Genomic DNA, 23411 nt, shown 5'->3' on the forward strand with positions numbered 1-23411 from the left:
AATAAATGCTTCTGCTAGCAAGCCCCATCCATCAACTCAAAGCCATGCTGGCATAAAGACTTTTATTAAAAAACCTCTAAATCAGTCAGCAACATGCATTAATTCTTGTCCAATGAAATGAGAAAGAAGTGCTTTGCTGAGCACTTTTTCTGTTTTTAAATCAAATCTCAAATCAAACAGATTTTTTCATTATGTTTTGTCAAACTGTGTGCTGAAACAGAGCAAACCGGTCTCCTAAAATAACTTTTTAGGACTGTTTAAACGAAGGATCGGTGTGGTGCAAACAAGACAGCTTTACTCTCTGGACTTTTTCCAATTACTGTGGTGTGCCAGCAGATCAAAGCCAGGATAATCCTTGAGCTGGATAGTGCAGTCACTAGTATGAAGATCCAAGTATGGGTGATAACTTGTGTGACTCGTTTGCACATGAGTGTGTCCGCTCCAGTAAAACAGGAGTCTTGAAAATCACATGAAGAGCAGAAAAGATGGCAAAAAAAAAGATTTGAATGAAATAAAGAAGTCTGGGCAAGCAGAGGGAGGAGGGGAGGTTTGCGGGTGGTGCGCTTCTATGTGACGTCAGCGGCTTGTTGGATTGAGGTGCTGTGTCCTGCTGATTTTAATCCTAAATCACTGAGGAACTGAGCGCTAGTACCTGTGCGTGCCCTCTGAGAAAGGAAAGAAAGTGACAGAAGGAGAAGGAAGCGCAGGTGGAGACACTTGACAGACTGGGAGACAGAAGACGGGAGCTGCTGAGCCTTTGGTTGATTATCTTTTTAATTGCATGTCTGTTTTTCCTCACTGTCCTTTGCATTGCTGGTCCTGAACGTTTCCATTTGCAGCGTTAACGTGCGGCCTGTTCAAGCATGCCCACAAACGGTATTAACCAGGCTCTAAAGCTACAGTTTGGTCTGATCAACTATGAGAACCGCTACCTGACAGCTGAGGCCTTTGGCTTTAAGGTAAATGCTTCAGGCACCAGCATGAAGAAGAAACAAATCTGGACCTTGGAGCAGGATGAGCAAGACGGTCAAGTGGTCTTTCTTCGCAGCCACCTGGGACGCTATTTGGCTGCTGACAAGGATGGAAAGATCACGTGTGGGGCAGAGAAGCCTGATCCTGAATGCCGTTTCCTTATTGTGCCCCAATCTGATGGTCGCTGGGCACTGCAATCAGAGCCATACCTGCGCTACTTTGGAGGCTCCGCGGACTACCTGTCCTGCTTCGCCCAAGTCATTGGAGAGCAAGAGCTGTGGGCTGTTCATTTGGCTTTGCACCCCCAGGCTAGCCTGCTAAGTGTGGCACGTAAGCGCTATGCCCATCTGTCTGCCTCGGATGGAGAAATCTCAGTGGACAGCAACATTCCCTGGGGGGTCGACTCCCTAGTCACCTTGGTATACCTGGACGGCAAGTACAGCCTGAAGACTTGTGACAGCCGTTTTCTGAGCAACGACGGCAAACTAGTGAAGGAAAACAGCAATACAACCTGCTTCACACTGGAGCTGAAGTCAGGCAAGCTAGCCTTCAAGGACTGCGATGGGAAATATCTGGCCCCTTTGGGCCCCACAGGAACGCTGCGCTCCGGCAGATGCTCCAAACCCGGAAAAGATGAGCTGTTTGATCTTGAAGAAAGTCATCCACAAGTAGTATTTCAAGCTGCCAATAAAAGATTTGTGTCAGTCAAACAAGGTAATTGGTACAGTTTTTAAAAAGCTGTTTTCAAGAAATTTAAGTTTATTTTCATTTTTACAGTGCAGTTTACTTTAGGTGGCACAAGGGGAGGGATTCAACACTTTTGGAGAAATATTTTTAAGATTTTCAAAATTACATTAGAAAAAAAAGATTTTAGTTGCTGCATAAAAAGTTGAAGCACAAATGCTATCTACATTAGATTGGTTTTCTGAGTCCTGACTTTTTTTTAAATTTCGCTTTCATCAAATTTAATACAAACTTTAAAACTTGATCTGGATGGCTACCAACCAATTTGGCCGTTTTAAATTCAGGAGCATTGACCTGTGAAGATTATCCAAAGGCGGGGGGCGTTTCTTTGGAGTTTGCGATTTTAAAATGTCTTGGAAAGAACAAATACATTCAATTTATCAACTTCAGAACCAGATTTTACCATCTTCCTTGGATTCAGACAGCTCGACAGCCAGATTGTGGAGGTCGTTGTGATAATGGGCTTTGTCATTTTCACTGTGAATCCATTGAAGATTAAGTTGTGTGCAAATGACTCGAAGCCACTGGGGTGTCACTTATTCTTTACTGCTATTGATCAGGAAAATTATCAAATATTAGAACTGAAAGCACCAGCAACTTCAGTCAATAATTTTAGTTACATGGTCTTGTTTCAACCTGTGTGGTTTGTAATGCTTAAATGAGCACTGTGAAGAAGACTGAGGAGCAATTTTCCTTCCTGTTCCTGTTTTGAAACCTGAAAAGCCTTGAAGCCTTCAGGATTCAATTAAATACACAGTATGGCTCTCGCTCAAATTCTGAGGGCTTGGACCACAACAATCATGCCAGTTCAGCAATAAATGCATTTCAAGAGATCCTAACAATGAACTTTTGTCTACAGGCTTTTCTTATGTTTATGCATAAGAAAAGGAAGAAAAGAAAAGTACATTTTAAATTAAAAAGGGAATATTTGTGCACACTGGAACTTCACAGAGGGGACACAAAAACCTTAATTTTCGGGTGCTGGTGGCAGCGACATGTTTTTTTTTTTTAAGGAACAAGGTACTAAAAGCTTCTTAGTAGGCCCTGCAGTGCAGATTTGCATTTCACCACTCAGGGAATTAAAGTATGCGACCGAGCAGGAAGGGTGGAGGGTTGACTGAGGGGGATTAGGGTTGTAACGGGATTAAGAGAAAGGTTGAGGGATATTTCCGTGGCACCTAATTTGAGCTACGGCGAACACGGTTCAGTTACAGGCTACGTGTCTGTGATTTCACCACCACCTGACAAATCTCACCCATATCAAAGTTAATGCTGTACATGTAGGTTTAGAAACTGAAAGTTACATGGTAAACATTTGCATCTAAAAGGACAAAAACTGCAAAGACAAATTGAATTTATAATTCCTGGTTTGATTGCTTTTCAGCAATCAAACCAGGAATTATTAGTTCAATTTATCTTGATGATGCAGGGTCTATGGGCTGGTCACTTGAATGATAAGTCAAATCTGATTTTGCATGTTACACAAGTCACTCCATTTAGTAGAAGCAGGTCTCTTCTGTTGTCAGGTAGTGATTTAGGATTCAAACATCTGTATGAAGGGCGACCAACTGCTTTTCACATTAGTTCTTTATCTCTGAAGATGAATGCAGAGTCATGGTGGGATTTGTTTTTTAGGCCTCTAAAGAAGTCGGCCCAATTCTTTGTTGAGTTCAAAGAGACAAACAAAACACTGGCAAAACAGTGACGCCATTCATTTGGTTACATTTTGCAATCTGAGTCTGATGATGTCATTAGTTTGTTCACTTGAAACTCGCAAAAGCAAATGTTCAAGAAATTGGTAAACAAACACAAACTAACATTTGATTAGTTCTCAAACATCAATGCACTTCTTCAAATCTTTTTTATGAAAACATGCAACTTAAATTCATTTACAAAAATGGATTTATTTGAAATGTTGTGGCACATCAGTGCTAGATTTCAATGAGTATGTGATGTAATGGGCTCAGAACTTGACATGAAACAGAAATAGTTGAAACATTCCAGTATTCGAAACAAAAGCTTTCTATATTATTTGCTTATACTGTATGTTACTGAGCTTTAAGGTATCAGTACTAAGTCAAAAATTAAAAGGAAACAAATATAAAGAGTTAAATGCTGTGAAATGTAGCCCACTTTTCTGCCTTCATACCGAAATTAATCTCAGTTGTATCTAAATGTTTCTCATCAACAGGAGTGAGTATTTCAGCAAACCAAGATGTGGAGACAGACATGGAAACCTTCCAGATGGAAATAGACAAGGAGAGCAAGAAAGCTTTGTTTAGGACCAATGGAGGATCCTACTGGACTTTAGTGACCCATGGAGAGATCCAGTCCACTGCTAAAGAAGTGTGAGTGGCGTTTTGCAAAAGCAGAGCTTTCTTCTATGTTGTTGTCCCACTGTTCACCTGTGTGTGACATGCAACCTTTATTTTTATACATGCACAAAGTGCTAATCTGAAAAAAAAAAATATTTTTTTATTTTATTTTGTTAGTACGGTAGTTTATTTCACCTTTAAAGTAAGACAAAAACATTGTATTTACAATTGTATTGTAATAGTTGCAATTATAACACAATTCTTGCAGTATTCAAGTTCTGAAATTTGATTATTTATGTAAAAAAAGGTTCTATTTAGAAAAAAGAACTTCATTAAAATTTTAATCCCTACAACGACTTCACATTTGCCTTCCATCATTATAAACTACTTCATCTGTGGCAACCAGTCTTTCAGGGATTGGTCATTTTGAACCTTATGTGTAATTCAAACATCATTAAAAATTGCAAATTTGTACTGTAAGTAAATTACGTTTCTGTTCACACAGTTTTTCACAGGAATCTGATGTGATGTGAATGCCGTGACTTCTTGTTAAAGCAATAGCTATTCTTCCTGCCAAAAAATGTCTTTGATACGTCAAGGACGGGCTTTGGCTGAAGTAAGACGAGTTAATAAAAGTAAAATGTAAAAAAAAGTATTCATCCAACTAATTACTCAAGTGAGAGTAAGCAGGTTGTCGGTGGTGGAAGTGCTAAAGTGATGAGTCACGATTTGAACATATCTGATTTACAGAATGAGGCAGACTGAAAAATACTAACATAGCTCAATAACTGAGTGACAGCACGGTATTTTGAACTATGCTGAAGTAACGGAAAATGTGTTGTCCAGTAAAACTACTCTTGGGATTATTATTATAAGAGTAGATTTCAGTGATAAAATATGCAGTACTTGTTTCTACCCACCTATGCTAGTAGTTTTATTTTTGTTGTTCTTGTGAGATTTAGAATGATCAATTGACCTATTAGGAAGTTTCAAAGGTTGTTATACAGAAATATATCCCAGAAAATACTTAAAACAGATTGATGGCGATTATGTATAAACTTCAAAACTGTTGATTTTCTAAAGCTTTAACAAGGAAATCTCATTTAGGTGTGTAATAGTGAGTAGCCTTAACCAGCATATCTTTGACTTTAATCTTTTTACTGCTGACCTGCAGCTTTAGGTTTGATTCTAATCATTTACCGTATGTGTCAACCATTTATGGAAAGTGTTGTACCTTTTTTGACCTAACCCTCCTGTTATGCTCGCTTCTGAGGAACAGCATTAGTGTCTGTTTCTATTTTAACCACAAATACAGTAACTAAACTGTTTTTAAGAAAGCCAAGTAGACAAAGTTTCAAAGTAGAAAAACACTTTTAAGTGTTTGTTTTGTTTTTACATTTCAAAATGGGTCAATTTGGCCCAGAATACAACAGGAGTGTCAAGTGATGTACTAGATGTTTTCAAACACTTCCTCTCACTCTTATTTGTTGCATAAAATTTAAAAAAAAACGTTAAAAAGCAAAAAAGGTGACATATTTTCGTTACATTTCTTACTGCTCCTTATTGGTTACAAACCTAAACAAAACCCAAATTAGCATTGGAAGCAACACACTCCAAGAGGCATGAGGCAGCTCAACCACACGAATGTTTTTTGTGTGTCTTTGACTTTTTATTCAGTCATCCCATTTTGTTTGTTCATTACTTACATTTTCCTCCTAAATTAAACCCCTTTTCTGTTGTTTCATGTCTTGTTTCCAGAGAGATCAACACTATGTTTGACATTGAGTGGAGAGGACAAAGGGTGGCACTCAAAGCAAGCAATGGAAAGTACGTATGCACAAAAAAGAATGGGCAGCTCTCTGCAATCAGTGAGACAGTGGGTGAGTATGCTTTTGGCCAACTCCTGAGACTTTCAATGCAGCCTTTGATAAAAGGGACTTAAAAATAGTATTCCTTGCTCAGACAGGAGTGTTCCTTTGTCTAGGCGCAGACACAGCAAATGATGTATCTGTCTCTGCAGGAGATGATGAATTATTTCTGATGAAACTCATTAACCGCCCTATGCTGATCCTTCGCGGGGAGAATGGCTTTGTGTGTCACCACAAGAACTCAAACACCTTGGATGCAAATCGATCCGTCTATGACATCTTCTCATTGATCTTCAATGACGGCGCCTACATTATAAAAAGTAAGTCTTTTCATGTATGAAACATTACATTTTAACTTTCATGCCAGACGAGGACGTTACGAAATTAGTTAATTTAACTGAAATTCTACTCATTGCCATCTTTGCACAGGTGTGAATGGAAAGTTCTGGTATGTCTCCAGCAACGGCCTCGTGTGCTCAGACGGAGAAAAGTCAGAGAATTTTTTCCTTGAGTTTTTGGAACATGGACGTGTCGCCATCAAAGGATCCAATGGGAAATACCTTCGTGGAGACCAGGGCGGCACGCTCATGTGTGATGGAGCATCTGTTGATGTGTCTTCACTCTGGGAGTACTGATCTCGTCCCGCTTGGTTCTCAAAAAAAAAGGCCTAAAACGTAGGTGCAAGAGGGCCAACGGGCAGAACTTTTTAAGGAATCTAATCCCATGTTTTCTGTTTTTTGTTTGTCTTTTTCATTGGGATAAAGTGAACACTTTAGGAAGTCATGTGGGTATTTTTATTTGTAAATGTTAGATGTTTTTAAAATGACAACCAATGCCAAGATCAAATGATTTGCATGTTGTGGAAATCTGTAATTTATGAAAGGGCGGTAGAACAATGTTCTAACAATAAAAAAAACACCACTACCCCATTTTAACATCCATTTACCTATCCTTGATTTAAAAAAAAAAAAAAAAAAAACTTCTAATTCATTCCTCTGATTTCTCAGCTGTCATCTAGCAAGAGGCTGGGAGCAGCCAGAAAAGGCAGCCAAATACAAAGATGAGTCACCAAAGTCTGAGTTTTATTCAGTTTGGCTTGTTGCTGCTGATAATTCCCCTTTTTGAAGAAAAACAAAAAATTGTTCACAAACCAATAAAACATTTTATTACCTGAAACCACAGGGTTCCCCCTATAAAGTTAGTTTAAGGAAATTACATTTCAAAACATCCCTAGAGAAAAAGCACAAAATGTAGAAAACATTTTGTGGACTCTTGGGATGCCATAAAAATCCTGGCTGCTCATTTGTAGTCATGTTTTAATGTAGGTGTCTGCTCACAACCATTATTATCTGAAGCTCAAAATCTTTTCTGACAGCTATTTAGAGTCAAGTAACTCTCAGACTTCCTGTTCAGCATGCTGACTCAAAATAAAATCACTGTTTTGAAAACCAAAAGCAAGTGTTTTTGGTTTATTTTACTAAATTCAAAGAAGCACCCAGAACCAGACACTATTATCTTATTTTTTATACATCTATTTTGTTTGTCCTTTCCTTTTAAAGTATATTGAATGAAAATATTATCATTATTTAAGGCAAAAAAAATTTATTCCAGTGATTTCTATCTGTAAAAAGCTGCAAAAACTGCAAAGAATTCCAGAGAAGAAAATACATCATATAAGCATCAAACTTTCATATCAGGGACAAGCATCAAAGAGGAGCACATATAGAAAACATTTGTTGTGAAATATAAAGTGCTTCTCTGGTGTCCTGCTTGGGGCCTTAATCCACACTGAACCCTGTAGTTGACCTGTCTGTTTAATGTTAGCCTTCATCAGGTCAATCCTGTTAATTGATATCGTCTTTAACATCATGTGTTGAACTGATTACTCAATCAACACTCATTGAATTACAAGGGGTATGAGCAGCCAAGGCTTCAGTAGCACCAATACTGATGTATGAAAACAAGAATGACCAAAGCTGTCAAGTGTGCACACCTTTGTTAGTTATTTTCTGGAGGATGGGAAATCATTCCTTATTGCAGTAGTCTCAGGATAATTTTGAAAATGTTTTTGTTGTTTTTTTCAGTCTGGGATTAATAGACACATTGTTGGCAGCAAGGCCTCAAAGGCTGAACACACAACCTGTATCCGCTCTAGAGAAAGTCTTGCCATGTTTTTAGAATGTTTTTACTTTTCAGACACTAATTAATTCACTATTTTTGTTTTTTGAAAGTTTTTTCTTTTTTTTTTTGAAAATGGTCTTGACAATATGCTAAATTTGGTTCTGGAGGCAAACTTGAAAATGTGCAAATATCAATATTCCTACTTTACTGGTTTTTGTAAAGATTTTTGCTTCTTTCTATGATAAATGTTCAATAAATAATAAATACACAACAAATCATCTCATAAAGCTCATTTATATACATATACTACATCTATGGGATTCTATCATAGACAAGCTAGTTACTTGTTCGTCTTTAAAATTTGTTGGCAGACAAGACTTGCTGGTGATTTACTGCCAGAGAATCAGTAGATCACCACAAACGTTTAAATGAAAGAGGCAAATAACTTTTATAAAATACCCTTTTCCTCCTTGCAGCACATTAGAAAAAAAGTTTCAATTCACATCTCCATTACAATTATATGTAGAGACTACCACAATGTTTTTTATTCCCTCAGAACAATAGGTGGCAGTGTTCACCTCACTTCTTTCTGTTACAGACGAGACTGTCTGCCTGCCTTCCCCTATCGCTGTCTTGGCAAACATTAATTAATTAAAAACTAATATTTAGTCCATTTAAAGCAATGTTTGACTTTTTAAAAGAATATGGCAGCTACTTTGAGAGATTACAGCCTATACCTCTAAATTAGTCTGTCAGATCTCTTTTTCCTATCTTTTATTTTAACAAGACCATTCATTATTTTTTCAATATCACTTATGTCATCTAAAACACATAAATATACACACTGTAACACTGAAAGCTCTCCCTATTAACACCTAACAGCTTATAAATCTGGTGTTCACAAATCACAAACCGCACAAATGACTGTCAAATTCGCTGAGCTCTTAATGTTTAATTAAAAGATTTATTACCCAACATTTTTCTGCAGTGCATTAAATGAAAGCTCTGAATATATAAAGTCATTATCCGAGTTTCATAATTGGGGAGCCGGTTTAGCTCGTGCTGGTTTGCGGCGCCTTCCGTCTGTGAAACCATGTTCAACTCCGGGCTGCTCCCTGTTCCCTTCTCTACCTCTGTGCCGGTTCCAAGCCCAGTTTGAGAAGGTTGCGTCAGGAAGGGCATCCGGCGTCAAACATTACTAAGTTTACCATGCGACTTGTTCGCTGTGGCGACCCCTGATGGGAGCAGCCAAAAAAGGAAGAAGAAGATCCGAGTTTCATAAGTCATGGTTCAGACTTTGGAAACAATAATTTTAAATCTTCATCAATATTACCCAAATTGTGGCAGCTGCTTACTGAGCATTCAAACTCGGTTCTTATAGACAAAAAATAAATCAGTAAAATGCGTGAACAGATTTATTTGTAGCTTACTCTTTTGGTTGAAAAATTTGTGCCATTTTGTCTAAAGTGAAAATTCAAACACTGAAAAAATAAATCACAAATCTTTTTACATATATTTGAAAGCAATCCAACAATTTAGCGTTGACTTTTTTAGGTCGGAACTACAAGATCACATTTCTTGACATGGCATGATTTTTTTTGGGTCATACCACCCTGCAACACACTGACGCAGACTATTTATTTGGCATGGAAATGGACCAATATGTCTATCATTCTGAACACCAAAAACAAAAAAGGAATAGAAACAATTATATAAAGAAAGCACTTTAAATAAACGAGCTTAACCTGAACCCCCACCAAGAAGAAGATAGGTCTTCTGAGCGGAAAGGCTCACTTAGCCAACAAAAATTGCTTGAAGATAGCTACCACACCAACTTAAAGCAGAAAAGAAGGGAAGTGACAACCCCTCATAAGTTCCAGAAAAATCCTTTCTATGGACAAACCGCTGAGAAAAAAATTACTGAGATTCCAACTAAAACTTCAAACTATGAAAGATGTGAGTGATGATGCTGGGAATAGGGATGTTGGGAGAAAAATAGTCAGACCCACTTCTCTGACAAATAAGAGCGGTATTCAGTGATGGACAAAGACAGGAGTATTGATTCAAGGAGTAACAAGATAAGACAGAAACCAAATAACACCTACTGTTTTTCCTTTGCACTGCTGTCAAAAAGAATCCCGCTGGTGTCACATATTTTCACTGGGCTCCACAGTTTGCGCATCATCCGGTTAACCCTATCTTAGAAACACAGTATTATCAAATCAAAAAAACACACAAAACAATTTTAAAAAAAATTGATTCGAGGGCTCTTTTTTGGAAAGTTGGCTGATGTGCTGATTAAGCAGCAGCAGGTGCAGATGCCAGGAGCAAAATGTGGAGACATTAATAACACTAATAGAAAAACGTATTTCCTTGGTGTTAAGAAGGCTCATTGAATGTATATTTATGTGTAAAAGTGCGACAGCATCACAAGTTGTGCAAACACATAGTTTCTATTTTTGCAGCTTTTGTTGAGATACAGAAAAATGAAGAGGAAAAAAAATATATAACAGGTAGTTACAGACAAACAGACAGCTTTTGTTATCTGTAAAAAGTAGAAACTGATCAGTTTGCAGTATGAGCCTCACAGACTCTGCCTTTTTAACAGTACATGTCTTGTTTTTATGAATAGAATAGAATAGAATAGAATAGAATAGAATAGAATAGAATGAAAGCAGCAGGTAGATAGTGAATAACACCAAAAATACACTAAAATAATTAAAAACAACAATAATTATTGTTCAATGGCATTGTAAAGTCTAACAGCTGACAGGAAGAAAAACATACGAAAACCCTCCTCCCTGCAACGAGGTGAAGTATAAAGGAAATGTCACTCAACGGCCACTTTATTTCACCTTGCTAGTATTAGGTTGGACCCCATTTTGCCTTCAGAACTGTGTTAGTGCTTTATAGATCCAACAAGGTCCAGCAAACATTTCTCAGAGAGTTTGGTCCATATTGACAGGATAGCGTCACGCAGTTGCTCCAAATTTGTGAGCTGCACATCCATGATGCCAATCTCCTGTTCCACCACATCCCAAAGGTGCTCTATTGGGTCTAGATCTGGTGACTGTGGAGAACATGTGAACTTATTGTCATGTTCAAGAAACTACTCTGAGATGATATCACCTTTATGACATGGAGCATTGTCCTGCTGAAAGTAATAGTACACTGTGGTCATTAAGAGATAGACATGGTCAGCAACAATACTCAGGTAGGCTGTGGTCTTATAACCATGCTCAGTTTGTACTAAGGAGCTCAAAGTGTGCCAAGAAAATATCCCCCACACCATGACGCCACCACCACCAACAGTTGATACAAGGCAGGATGGATCCATGCTTTCATGTTGGTGATGCCGGATTTTGACTCTACCATCCAAATGCCGCAGCAGAAATGGAAACTCATCAGACCAAACAACGTTTTTCCAATCTTCTATTGTCCAGTTTTGGTGAGCCTGTGAATTGTGGCCTCAGTTTCTTCTTCTTAGCTGTTAGGAGTAGCACCTGGTGTGGTCTTCTGCTGCCTCAAGGTTGGAAATGTTGTGCGTTCAGAGATGCTCTTCTGCAGACCTCAGTGGGAACCAGTGGTTATTTCAGTTTCTGTTGCCTGTCAGCTGAAACCAGTCTGATCATTCTCCTCTGACCTCTGGCATCAACCAGGCATTCCCACCCACAGAACTGCTGCTGGCTGGATATTTTCTGTCTTTTAGACCATTCTCTGTAAACCCTAGAGATGGTTGTGGGTGAAAATCCCGGTAGATCAGCAGTTTCTGAAATCCTCAGACCAGCCCGTCTGGCACCAACAACTATGCCACTTTCAAAGTCACTTAAATCAACTTTCTTCCCCATTCTGATACTCTGTTTGAACTGCATCCGATTGTCTTGACCATGTCTACACCCCCAAATACATTGAGTTGTTGCCATGTGATTGGCTGATTAGGAATTTGTGTTGGACAAGTGTAACTAATAATGTGGCCAGGGAGTCTATGTTCAATTTGAATAAAAGGAAGCAGTTCTTATACACATATGATACTAAAAAATGTTCTGTTTATTTGTTTAAAGGTACATTTTTAAGGCTGCTTGACTAAACTCTGCCTGCAATGCAGTGCCGCTTTGCAGATGGTGTAGCAATATGCTTGATATTTCACAGATGGCTTTTTATTTGCCCAGTTGGAGAATTTCAACCTTTTGACACTATTTGATACGATCCATTAGGAAATTTTTCCAACCAAATCATGTGCTCAAGGTTCTGTTAAAAAGTCTAATATGGTTCTTAAAACCAGATTATGTATCACAAGCAGAGGTTTCATGTTTTTTTTTTTATTTAATGTTGGAAATGAAGTATTAAAATATGAGAATGACTGTTCACAACTCAGTTTTGATTTCTAATCAGTTCTGCTCTTTCAATAGGGAGAATTAACACTTGTCTGTGAATAAAAAAAGTAGAATGTACAAATTAGTTCAGAAAAGCAAAATAAAAGGGAATTTAGAGAACATTAGTACATGATGGACTTAAATGCAGTAGATAAAGTGGCTTGATCACAGAAACATAATTATGTTCATTTAATTCATTCAGTCTATTATCATGAAAAAATAAAACTGGTTTATTTTAAGCTTTATTTGAAAGGGAATGGGAAGAAGTTAACTTATTTACAAAATATAAAGTTGCTTTTATGCAAAATTGTAAAACTAATGGTTCCTATAATGCAATGATATTTACTAAAGGATGTCCTGAAAGCCAAATGTCGCCGAATGCTTAAATATTACGATGTTCTGCTCATTTAATTTAGCAATGATCTTTGCATTTTCACATAGCCAGAAGTTCCCACCTGCAGAGTAAAGCTGCTTAAAGTTGCAATTCAAGAAGCAATCAAGTGAATTTTCATTTGACAGACATAACGAGGAGGCAGTCCTTACCAGCAGCTTTCTCATAAATTTTTAATTTTTTTGCAAAGAAACATTAGAGCTAAAAATGCGTTAGTGTGTTATGTGCAAATCGACTCTTATTTTATTTTATTTTTATTTATTTTTCAGCATTTTTGTTTTAATTTTCTGTATTTGACGGTGAGTAAAATAGTCAAACCCAGAAAAACAAAACTAAAGACACAGATCTCCACATCCTTTATCTGTATACAACCAACCTCTGACACAAAGGTGTGTAAAAGGTTACAGGAGGAGAGAAGACTCTTGATAAATCACCAGCCTCACATGCGGCTAACAGAGAAAAACAACCCAAAGATCACACTTTCCTTGGGATCAGGAGGGAACTGGAGTGTCTGAAGAGGTAGTGGTAAAAAGGTAATGCTTTCTTCACAGACACAACCTGAATAGAAAAACACAATCCCATTTTTAAAAATACTGTTTTCTCAAAGAATAAAGATCAGAAGAAATCCATTTTGAAGGATATGGGACCTTAATCTAATGTCTGCAGAGAGAACTTTAAACTCTGTTTCCAGAAGAACGGCTATTAATCAGCGGAAGAAAGAATACCAACCTTGGTCATTCGACAGAATATGGACCCTTCTTAATTTTATTTCACAGCATTACCTTAATATAAAAAAAACCTTAATCAATTATTGAAGATGGTTAAATTGATTGATTTCTAATAATTGATTCATGATTTTTCCTAATGTAACATAATTTCGCACATATTTTAACTTTTGATACTTGATCAATTTTTGCTATGAAGATTTTTGAAACAGTGTCATGTGTATTTTACTGATATAGTATTATTTTTTAATCATAAACATGACCTTTATAAGGAACATGATCTGCATATATTTTAGATAACTGATCTGCATTTGCAATGTTGATTTCTAAAATAGTTATTTTTTACATAATAATTTAAGTAATTCATGTTTGTCATGTGCTTTATTGATACTTCAGGATTGTTAATTCTGTCTGATAAAAGCTTGGAACCGGATAAATCATGTGGTAAATGGTTACGGTAGAACTGGGATGGGATTATATAAGTTCGCTTCCTTCCACTCCCTTTCAAGCAATATTTATTACCAAGTCTAATTATCCTAAATTTGAATGTATAACTGATGATTGTATTGTTTTGTGTATTATTCTTGTTTGATTGCTTGAAATAAACCATTTCAAATAAAAAAAATGCAAATCAAATCAAATTTTCTATCATAAAAGAGAGCTTATTCTCTGATAAGGGTGTTGCCAAAGTGGAATAATTTTCATCCTTTGTGCCACTATTAAACTCACAGGTTTGTTATATTAGATTTGGTAAATTGATTCTTTATAGTCAAATATTTAATTCATAGTGAATTACCCAAATAAATGGGAGTTTGTCTAAAATCATTCCAAGAGCAGAAGACCAGAGGGAAGTCTGTCCAATCAGAAATGCTCTTCACAAATCTGTCCTGAATGAGCTGCCAGGAAGAAGCTTTTTCTGCCCATAAAGAAAAAGCAGCAGAGGAGGAAAAAAAGCTTTTATGACGATGTTCTGAGTTTATTCATTCCCACCGACAGGGAAGAAAATGTTGATTTTTTAATGAGCTATTTCATGATTTCTCATTGCGGAGAACTCTACTGTACGCATATAAGAAAAATAAATCCAATTAAATCTGATATTTGGATATGTTAATAGCTGACATTTTTGCCATGGAGTAAAGACATTTTTTTAGGAAGAGAAATCTGATATCAACCCATGGGGTTAGAGGATAAAATGATACTTTATTATCTCCCATCCAGAATTCAGTCATTGATTTAGCCACAGACTTTGCATTATGGTGTCTTCAGACAGTATAATGCAATTTGTGACAGGATTATGATCATTAGAGATGATTTATTTATGTAAAATGTTTGTGCAGGGATTGTTTTGGATTCAAGAAAACACTCATATCAGACAAATGGTTGAATTTTAAATAGGAGGCCTTAGGCTTGAGAGGGATGGTGGCCACAGAGGTCAAGAGTAACACATCCTCCCCCTCACTTGGTAAAAAACCTGTAATAGTCACCAGTTTTCTGAGATCAGTTGCAGCCATAAGCTGCTCCCTGCAGTAAGATGATTTTCTTATTGAAATGACTACTGTAGATGGCCCCTGAGCCAGAAAACACAATATCTGCGTAAAATGATTTCAGGACTGTTGTTCAAACCACTTTTCAGTTATTGTGCATGTGCTTCAAGGGTCCATAACCTGTCTAATCAAAGAGTAGAGGAGTTAGTTTTGCTTAATCGGTTTTCCTTAAAAAAAAAAAAAAAAGAGTTAAATTTCGAGTAAAGCAGGGGCAAAGCTGGGGGGAAGGGGGCAGCTCTCTCCCCAACAAAAAACATTTTGAGTCAATATTAGTATCATAATTGACAAAGATTAAGGAATTATGTATAAAAGCTTTATTAAAAATCACAAAAGCAATGCTTTATTTTCTTAAGACCTTCAAATTATGTGCTTAAATAACAAAATTGTTTGAAATATGTATTATCACTACTTTCATTTGTAATGGTCACCCTTCCAAAGTTCTGTGACACCCTCCTGCCCTTAAAGTGTTCTAGCTGGTGAAAAGTCTAGGAATAAATTACCTGTGCAATAAAATGTCATGTGTCATCCCCAAAACTCTGAAACACCTGTGTTTATGTGAAGACGAGTTTGACATTTCTCACCAAAAGGTAAAATATACAGTACAGACCAGGTCCTTACTTCACAGGTGTGCCCTGTCAGGTTTAATAAATGGCAGGTTAACAGCAGCTCAAATTAGAGAGCAGGTCAATGGCACACAGAGTTCTAGCAGCAGACACATCTCTACAACAACTGTTCAAAGGAAACTGTGTGAATCAGGCCTTCATGGTAGCATATTTGCTAGGAAACCACTGCTAAAGAAAGGCAACAAGCAGAAAAGACTTGTTTGGGCTAAAGAACACAAGGAATGGACATTAGACCAGTGGAAATCTGTGCGTTGGTCTGATGAGTCCAAATTTGAGATTTTTGGTTCCAACCACCGTGTCTTTGTGCGACGCAGAAAAGGTGAACGGATGGACTCTACATGCCTGGTTCCCACCGTGAAGCATGGAGGAGGAGGTGTGATGGTGTGGGGGTGCTTTGCTGGTGAGACTGTTGGGGATTTATTCCAAATTGAAGGCATACTGAACCAGCATGGCTACCACAGCATCTTGCAGCGGCATGCTATTCCATCCAGTTTGCGTTTAGTTGGACCATCATTTATTTTTCAACAGGACAATGACCCCAAACACACCTCCAGGCTGTGTAAGGGCTGTTTAACCAAGAAGGAGAGTGATGGGGTGCTGCACCAGATGAGCTGGCCTCCACAGTCACCGGACCTAAACCCAGTCGAGATGGTTTGGGGTGAGCTGGACCGCAGAGTGAAGGCAAAACAAGTGCTAAGAATCTCAGGGAACTCCTCCAAGACTGTTGGAAGACCATTTCAGATGACTACCTCTAGAAGATCATCAAGAGAAAGCCAAGAGTGTGCAAATCAGTAATCAAAGCAAATGGTGGCAACTAGAATATGACATATTTTCAGTAGTTTCACACTTTTTTGTTATGTATATACTTCCACGTGTTAATTCATAGTTTTGATGCCTTCAGTGTGACTCTACAATTTTCATAGTCATGAAAATATAGAAAACTCTGTTTTGCGTGTGTCCAAACTTCTGGTCTGTACTGTACATATATATATATATATATATATATATATATATATATATATATATATATATATATATATATATATATATATATATATATATATACATATATATATATATATATATATATATATATATATATATATATATATATATATATATATATATATATATATATATATATATATATATATATATATATATATACATATATATATATGTTGTTGTTGTTGTGTGAAGGCATAATAAATAAAAAAAATAGTATAGCATAAAAGATTTAGTAGGCAAACAAAGCCATAAAGCTGCAGAAGAGTGGACTGTAAATATCCCGTGCAACCTGCACAGCACACCTCAATCCAACTGAGAATTCCTGTCAGCAATTGAAAATTGCCTTCTTCACTCACTATCCCCTTGCAACTTGAGGGTCCGTTTGGCAGATGTGACCGTGTCCGCGAGTTAGTGACAGACCTGCGTGGAGTAGAAGCGTGACCGGGTGAAGGATCTGGTTGCAAATGAGAAACTGGTCGTTTCTTCAGATGCTATATAGTGGTGAAGGAGCAGAAACTGTTTCCATGCTGCACATCTGCTTTCAGCGCTGGAATTTGGTCAGGAGTCACACCCACACGGAGCCTCTCCGAGTGCATTCACCGTTTGTATCCTAGGTGAGAACATCTATTTCTTTTTTCCCTTAAGCAGAAGAAAACAGCCTAAATGCATATCCGTGCGCACACCTTACAGCACATTGCGCATCTGACTGGAGTTTAATTTTGAAATTCTGCACCGGATGCGCATTATTTTCTCCCCTCACTCTTGATGGTGTGAATTACTCTCGGAGCGCCACAAGAACCTAACAGAGGCGCAGTTGCTCCCTGACACCCAAAAAACACCCTTTCTTTAAGTTTGATTTTTTTACCCTTCCAAATATAAATTTTTAGTGTTTTCTAAACTCAAACTTGTTATCAATTTTTTCTGTTAGGCTTTTCTTCTTTTTCTTTTGTTCAAGAGCAGAATTTGATGATGAAGAGGCAACATTTTAGTGGGAAGGGCCCAGCTGGAGAGCTTTTACGCATCGTGGAGCGTTTTCACAGATTGCTGCGCTGAAGAAACACATCCTTGAGGTTTTCCTGCGCTGCGGACTAATGAAGTACGGACCTGTGGTTCTCTCCGCTGGGCTCACCGGCATGCTCAGCTTCATCCTTCTGGCTGTTGCAATTGGAACTGATTACTGGTACATAATCAATGTAAACAAACCCAACTGCACGGGTCCTGATGACCTGAGCTCGCACTCTGGATTATGGACAATCAATGAAGGTTTGTCAGTCTAACTTCCCTCTATGACATTTATATTTTCATGTTACTGTTGTATTTAATCTTTGCTGTTTTCGGGGTAATTGGAAGGCGCAGTATTGTGCGCGGGAATAAATCACTTCTATGGATTTATTGTTTTCAAATTAACTTCAGTGGTTGTGGAAAATCTCCACCCGCGCCAGCAGCAGATCTCTTTTTGTATTTTCTCTGGTGTTGCTTTCGTTTTTTTATTTTTTTACTGTTTAATATCAGTTATCACATCCTGGGGAGCCCAGGTGTATAACAAATGTCTGTAATTTTGATAAACAGTTGGAGCAAAAGCAATTCCATATTCTCAGTTATCAAAATGTAGATAAATTGCATCCAACTTCTGCATGTAATAATAAATATCAGTTTCTTGTAGCATCAACTTTTTTTCTCCCCTCCATCAGCCTGTGCTGCATGGAACAAACTGTGCATGGCTGCAAAGAAAATTTTCAGGATATTTGGACTTAGGTGCAATGTGTTCTGCCAGTGTTCTGCACAGCCTGAGGTGTGTTTGAATGTGTTGCTGGTGGCATCTACAGTTCAATCAATACATGTCAAGTAAGGAGACAACATGAAGCTAAACTCCCTCTCGAAAAGGAGGTTGCATAAACTGCACCATGTGCTGCACATGAGGCTTCCTATGCATTTTCTTATGGGTACAATACCTTCCTTTTTTTAAAACTAGGATTGCTTAGTATAAGAGAAAGACTGCAGAGGAACCTGCTTCACCACCGGTGTTGTAACGTGTAATCTTCTCCTTTTGACATTTTCAGGAGCAAATAAGAGTTCAGTTATCACTCCTTTCACAGCAAATATGTCCAGTCTGTCAGAGACAGAGAGGCATCTCATCGGTAAGTGTTCTCACCATATATCTTTCTACATTTGGGAGACAATCTGGATATTTAAATGCTGATTCCTATCTGGTTATCTTTTTATTTTTAAATAAGACAATCCCTCTATTGAGTAGATTAGATCGGAGTCCATGGGGCTTTAAAAACAGTCTGTGTTCACAATGTTGAAGAAAGACACAGGAATAAATCATTTGCTGTCACAGAGGCTTGCAAGTCTCTGAGTTGATTATACTCTACTGACAATAGGAATGGGAGCCAGTCGCTCCCCAGATACTAGGAATCAATTTGGAAATCCCAGCTGCTTATCCAAATGATTGCACTCAGCAGTACTGTGCATAGCTCACTTCAGGCCCCACTAATGAAATCACATCTTTTGTAACCATACGCATGTTTGCAGGCTTGCACAGAGTGGTGGTCATCATGTTGCCTCTCAGTCTGGTGCTGTTACTGCTGGGATGGATCTTTGGACTGGTCAGTTCGCTGGCCTGCAGTCCCAAGCTGCTGGCCGCATCAGCATGCTACTTCCTTACCTGCAGTAAGTTCCTTTAGTTACTATTGTTGCAGAGCCTCAAATCATAAAGCATGCTTTGCAACCCAGGGTGAACTTGTGCAATTTAAATAATAAATGAGTGCATTTATAGGTGAAAGGAGACATTAACATTTCAATTTCATCTCCTCTCTTTGCTTATATCTAATTTCAGTCTTTTTATAGAGCATTTTCCCCTGATCATAAATAAGAAAACTGTAATTGCAACTATGAAAGAATTATTTCTCTTCCTCAAAGTTATAGCCAGAGTAGGCAAATGTATTTTTAAAATTTCTCTGCATAAGCTCCAGAGCCTATTGAGGAGTAGAGAATTGAAATGATATAATATTTTTTTCCAAAGAGTAAAATTAGAGAAATTCATGTCAATATCAAATTTCCTGCAAAGGACAGATGAACAATTTGCTATATTTAGAATAATTACATACATTTAGAAAAAAGTGTCCTCCTCACGCATTAGGTCCCATGTGCTTTAGCACATCTTCTTCTCAAACACAAAAAGATTCCTAGAGTGCTTGCAGCAGTCATTTACTAAATAATGGCATATCATTTTGCTTTTAGAGATAAATCTGCATAAAATGGATCAGCATCACAACTCGATGCCTGCTGAGCTGACCAGTAATCTTGACTCCATTCAAGTGAGGAATCGCAGCGTGAATAATGACATAATAGACAGTATTGATGATGGTACGCTGGCTAATTGCTGATCAAACTAGAGAGGCACAAAACTGCTCCTGATTGAAGGAGTCTGACTTTTTCTGTTGTTGTTCCCTATATAGTTATCATGTTCTGTTTCTGAAAAATAAAAAAATAATTTCTTTGGGAAATAATAAATCCCTATTGAGTCACAGGTAAAAAATCAATCACAACTAATATTTATTTAGACTCAGAAGTAAAGTCCTTCACAAATTCCTTCAATTCTTGGTAAACCATGATGTGAATTTCCAATTTAGTTGGAAATAATAATAGAAAATATCCTAATGGTGCTGCGTCCTCTGTGAGTAAAAGGGTTTTGGTAAACAGAACTCTTCTGTTTTTGTATTACAGATAGAAAAAGATGTATCTGTATTTTTTTCCCTTGTGAATGGCTCAGCTGCTGAACTCTCACAGTGACCACAGCTTGAATTTGGTTTAGTCTGAACTCAGTTTGAATCCTAGTTTTAGCATGGTTCAAGGTAGATGCACGAGTGTGGCACAGAAATGCGTCTAATTATATATGACATCGTCTCTCCTAATAAGCCTCAAATGTTTTACAGAGCTGACAGCTAATTTTTATTTGTTTTCTCAACCAAACCCTGATGGAAAAGAAAAACGTTTGAGCTTTGCTGCATTCACAACAGTAAACAGAGAAAATGGATTTCAATGGTTGTTTTTTTTTTCTCATCATTTATTGGTTGTTAAGAGCTGTTTTTTTTCCCTCAGTTTGATATTTTAGCATCAGTTATTTTGGATTTATGTCTGTTTTTGCAATGTTAGTGTGCTCGATATCTTAATGCTTAGAATGAATATATTTACGGATCTGGTCTTCAGATTTTTTCTTTCTCTTTTTTCTTCTTTTTTTATAGAAATCAAATCCCCCAAAATTTGAGGATAATTATTCTGTTGCTATCTTGATGCAGATTGTGTTCGTTGAGAAAAAAGCTCATAGCTGTGGATTTAACCTTAGCTGGTGTGATTTTCAGGATCATGTCCTGCGCCTTAGTGCGTGTGTGATGTGTGAAGGGGTTTTGTTTTCATTGTACCTCAAAAAGGTCAGTTTGAACACTAGACTTAATGATTCAGGTTATGTCTTTCAGGCATTTTGATGTCAATAGCTGGTGATGTTGCTCTTGGCTCACCTCAGATTTAATGGAGATGCTAGACGCTTAATATAAAGGAAAGAAGAAGAAAAAAACAAATGAAATTAAATGCATTCAAAGTTCCCACTGTTATGTAAATGACTAAATTCAATTTGTGGGCACTTTGCTGGGATAATACGCATGCAAGGGAGGAAAGAACAAGGCAATGCAGAGCAGAGAAACAATGTCCAGTAATCAGTGTTTTCACTGTCACTTCACATAAGTGTTTGAAGCCTCATTTGAAACATATCTCCACAGCAGGATCTTTTTTAGGTTTAAACAACAAGTTTGTTGGATTGCATTCGGGAAATGGTCATTTATTTTTTCTTGTTTTGTGACAAAAAAAAGGAACATTCACAGTTGTAATTCCTAGGCTGGATTTCAAACCTTTCAGATACTCTCAGAAGTGACCAATTTAACTCCAAACTTTAAAAAGATAATTTGATCTATTTAAATAAAATGATGTCGAATTATTTCTAAAAAAAATACATTAAAACTGTGCAAAATGTGAGTGCATCCTCTCAAATAAGTTTCGAACACAGAAACCGTTCATATTTAGATTATTAGTTGGATGATCTGCACCTTTGAGCTCAGTGACCTCTTTGCACTGTTGTCATTTCTAAAAGTTTTCTGCGTCGCTTTTTAATAAGGACTACAGCTCAAGGTCCTGCCGCTCAAACATCTCCGCTCCACAGTTGCATATTTTGAACCTTTGAAATCTCCTCGTCTGTGTGTCAACAGGTGTTTCCACCCTGTCAGGGGTCAGCACGTACATCAAATACTCCAATCTCGCCATGGAGGAGTTCCAGCGGATTGTGCCCCCTGAAAACCTCACCTTCGTGCAGGTGTCGTTTGGTTGGTCACTGGCCACGGCGTGGCTCTCCTACAGCCTGGAGGTGGCAGCCGGCCTTCTGCTCATGCTGGCTGCTAGAATAATTCAAATGAAGGGGCACTATGACTCGGGAGTAGCCATCGCCATGTTATAACAAAACACACAAACCTTCTTTTTGTGGCTGTTACATATTTATTATTGTTCATAAAGTGTTATTAACGGTAATAGACCAACAAGAGGTTAATCCCACATAATGTAATAAAAGATGCCTGTAGGTAAACACAAACTGAGACAAAGAAGCTGATTAAATTATCTTGTTTAACATCTTTTTCTTCATTGTGGTTGCTGGCAGATTATAGACCGCTGCCTTTCATCTTGTGCTGTTTTGTCTCCATTGTCCATTTTTTACTATAATGTCACATGAAACGAAGCCGACGATTCACAGGGTAATTATAGCCGTGCATTTTTTCCCCAGCGCTGATTGTATTAACACTGTATGTTTCCAGCCTTGTTGTGGTGTCAATATTTTCTTTTTCATGTGTTGGGACTCTCACGCCTCACAAAGGATGCTAGCATCCCCCCCTCTCCAGTGCTGTGCATTTTCTAAATGTGGCTTGCATTAGTGCTGCGGTGTGTTTCATTGAGAGCTCTGTGGAGCAAACCACCGCATGGCACACAGTAAGAGGGGGTATAGGTTCTAATAATTCCTAACAGCCCAGCTGCTAAATTGCTGCTTGGTGTGCCTAAGACCAAACAAAAAAAAAAAAAGAGAGGAAATAAATAAATAAGTACTGCACTTCTCTGATTATGAGAAACTGTTGCATTTTGTAGATGCCGGAGAGAAGGCGGCTGCAAGCACTTGACTTTTAAAAGCAACGTCTAAATGTAAGTTTACGCCTCTTTCGCACACAGTTCTGTGCTTAAGCTACTGGTGGAGGTGTTTGTCATGGAAATGGGGTGGATATAAGAGTGAGTGCACCTTTGGGGAGGCTGGAAGCTGTTTTCCGTTGTACGGCACATGTGCATGTTCTGCCTGCCTCCCTCTTTAATGACTCAGTAGTGTAATAACCTGTGTCCTAGCAATGAAACAGCCTCTTTCTGCTCACTGCAAGTGAACAGAACACTCTTAATATACAGCATTAAGCACTTCAGAAAAGATGGATTGCGCTATTACCATCCCACAACTCTTAACAAGCATTGCTTGAGTTTTTCTAACTTAATATTTGGTTTGGATTGTTAGATGTGGCGAACAGTTGTGGAGGATCCGCTGAAGGGGGTGAAGAAATGAGGAGAAAAGGAGATGCGGCTCTGCCTTTGTAATCTAATTAAACTCTGAGATAACAACATAATCGGAAGCGTCAGCACAGCCAATTCT

At 37.8% G+C, this 23411-nt stretch overlaps 2 protein-coding genes across 2 annotated transcripts; both read left to right on the top strand.

The window, feature by feature from the left end:
* Window positions 1-618: 618 nt before the first annotated feature.
* LOC101170272 (fascin-2-like) lies at window positions 619-8298 on the top strand. The gene is made up of 5 exons (XM_004071407.4): window positions 619-1686; window positions 3908-4064; window positions 5790-5911; window positions 6052-6219; window positions 6329-8298. The coding sequence occupies exons 1-5, from the start codon at window positions 864-866 to the stop codon at window positions 6532-6534; spliced, it is 1476 nt and encodes a 491-aa protein (XP_004071455.1). The 5' UTR covers window positions 619-863; the 3' UTR covers window positions 6535-8298.
* An 8736-nt stretch (window positions 8299-17034) lies between these two features.
* LOC101172580 (transmembrane protein 235) lies at window positions 17035-22811 on the top strand. Its single transcript, XM_011478146.3, has 4 exons — window positions 17035-17947; window positions 18745-18822; window positions 19220-19357; window positions 21946-22811. Exons 1-4 carry the CDS (start codon window positions 17776-17778, stop codon window positions 22188-22190), a joined length of 633 nt encoding a protein of 210 aa, XP_011476448.1. The 5' UTR covers window positions 17035-17775; the 3' UTR covers window positions 22191-22811.
* The last annotated feature ends 600 nt before the right edge of the window (window positions 22812-23411 follow it).

Source organism: Oryzias latipes, chromosome 8 (assembly GCF_002234675.1).
Source record: "Oryzias latipes chromosome 8, ASM223467v1".
Classification (NCBI taxonomy): Eukaryota; Metazoa; Chordata; class Actinopteri; order Beloniformes; family Adrianichthyidae; genus Oryzias; species Oryzias latipes.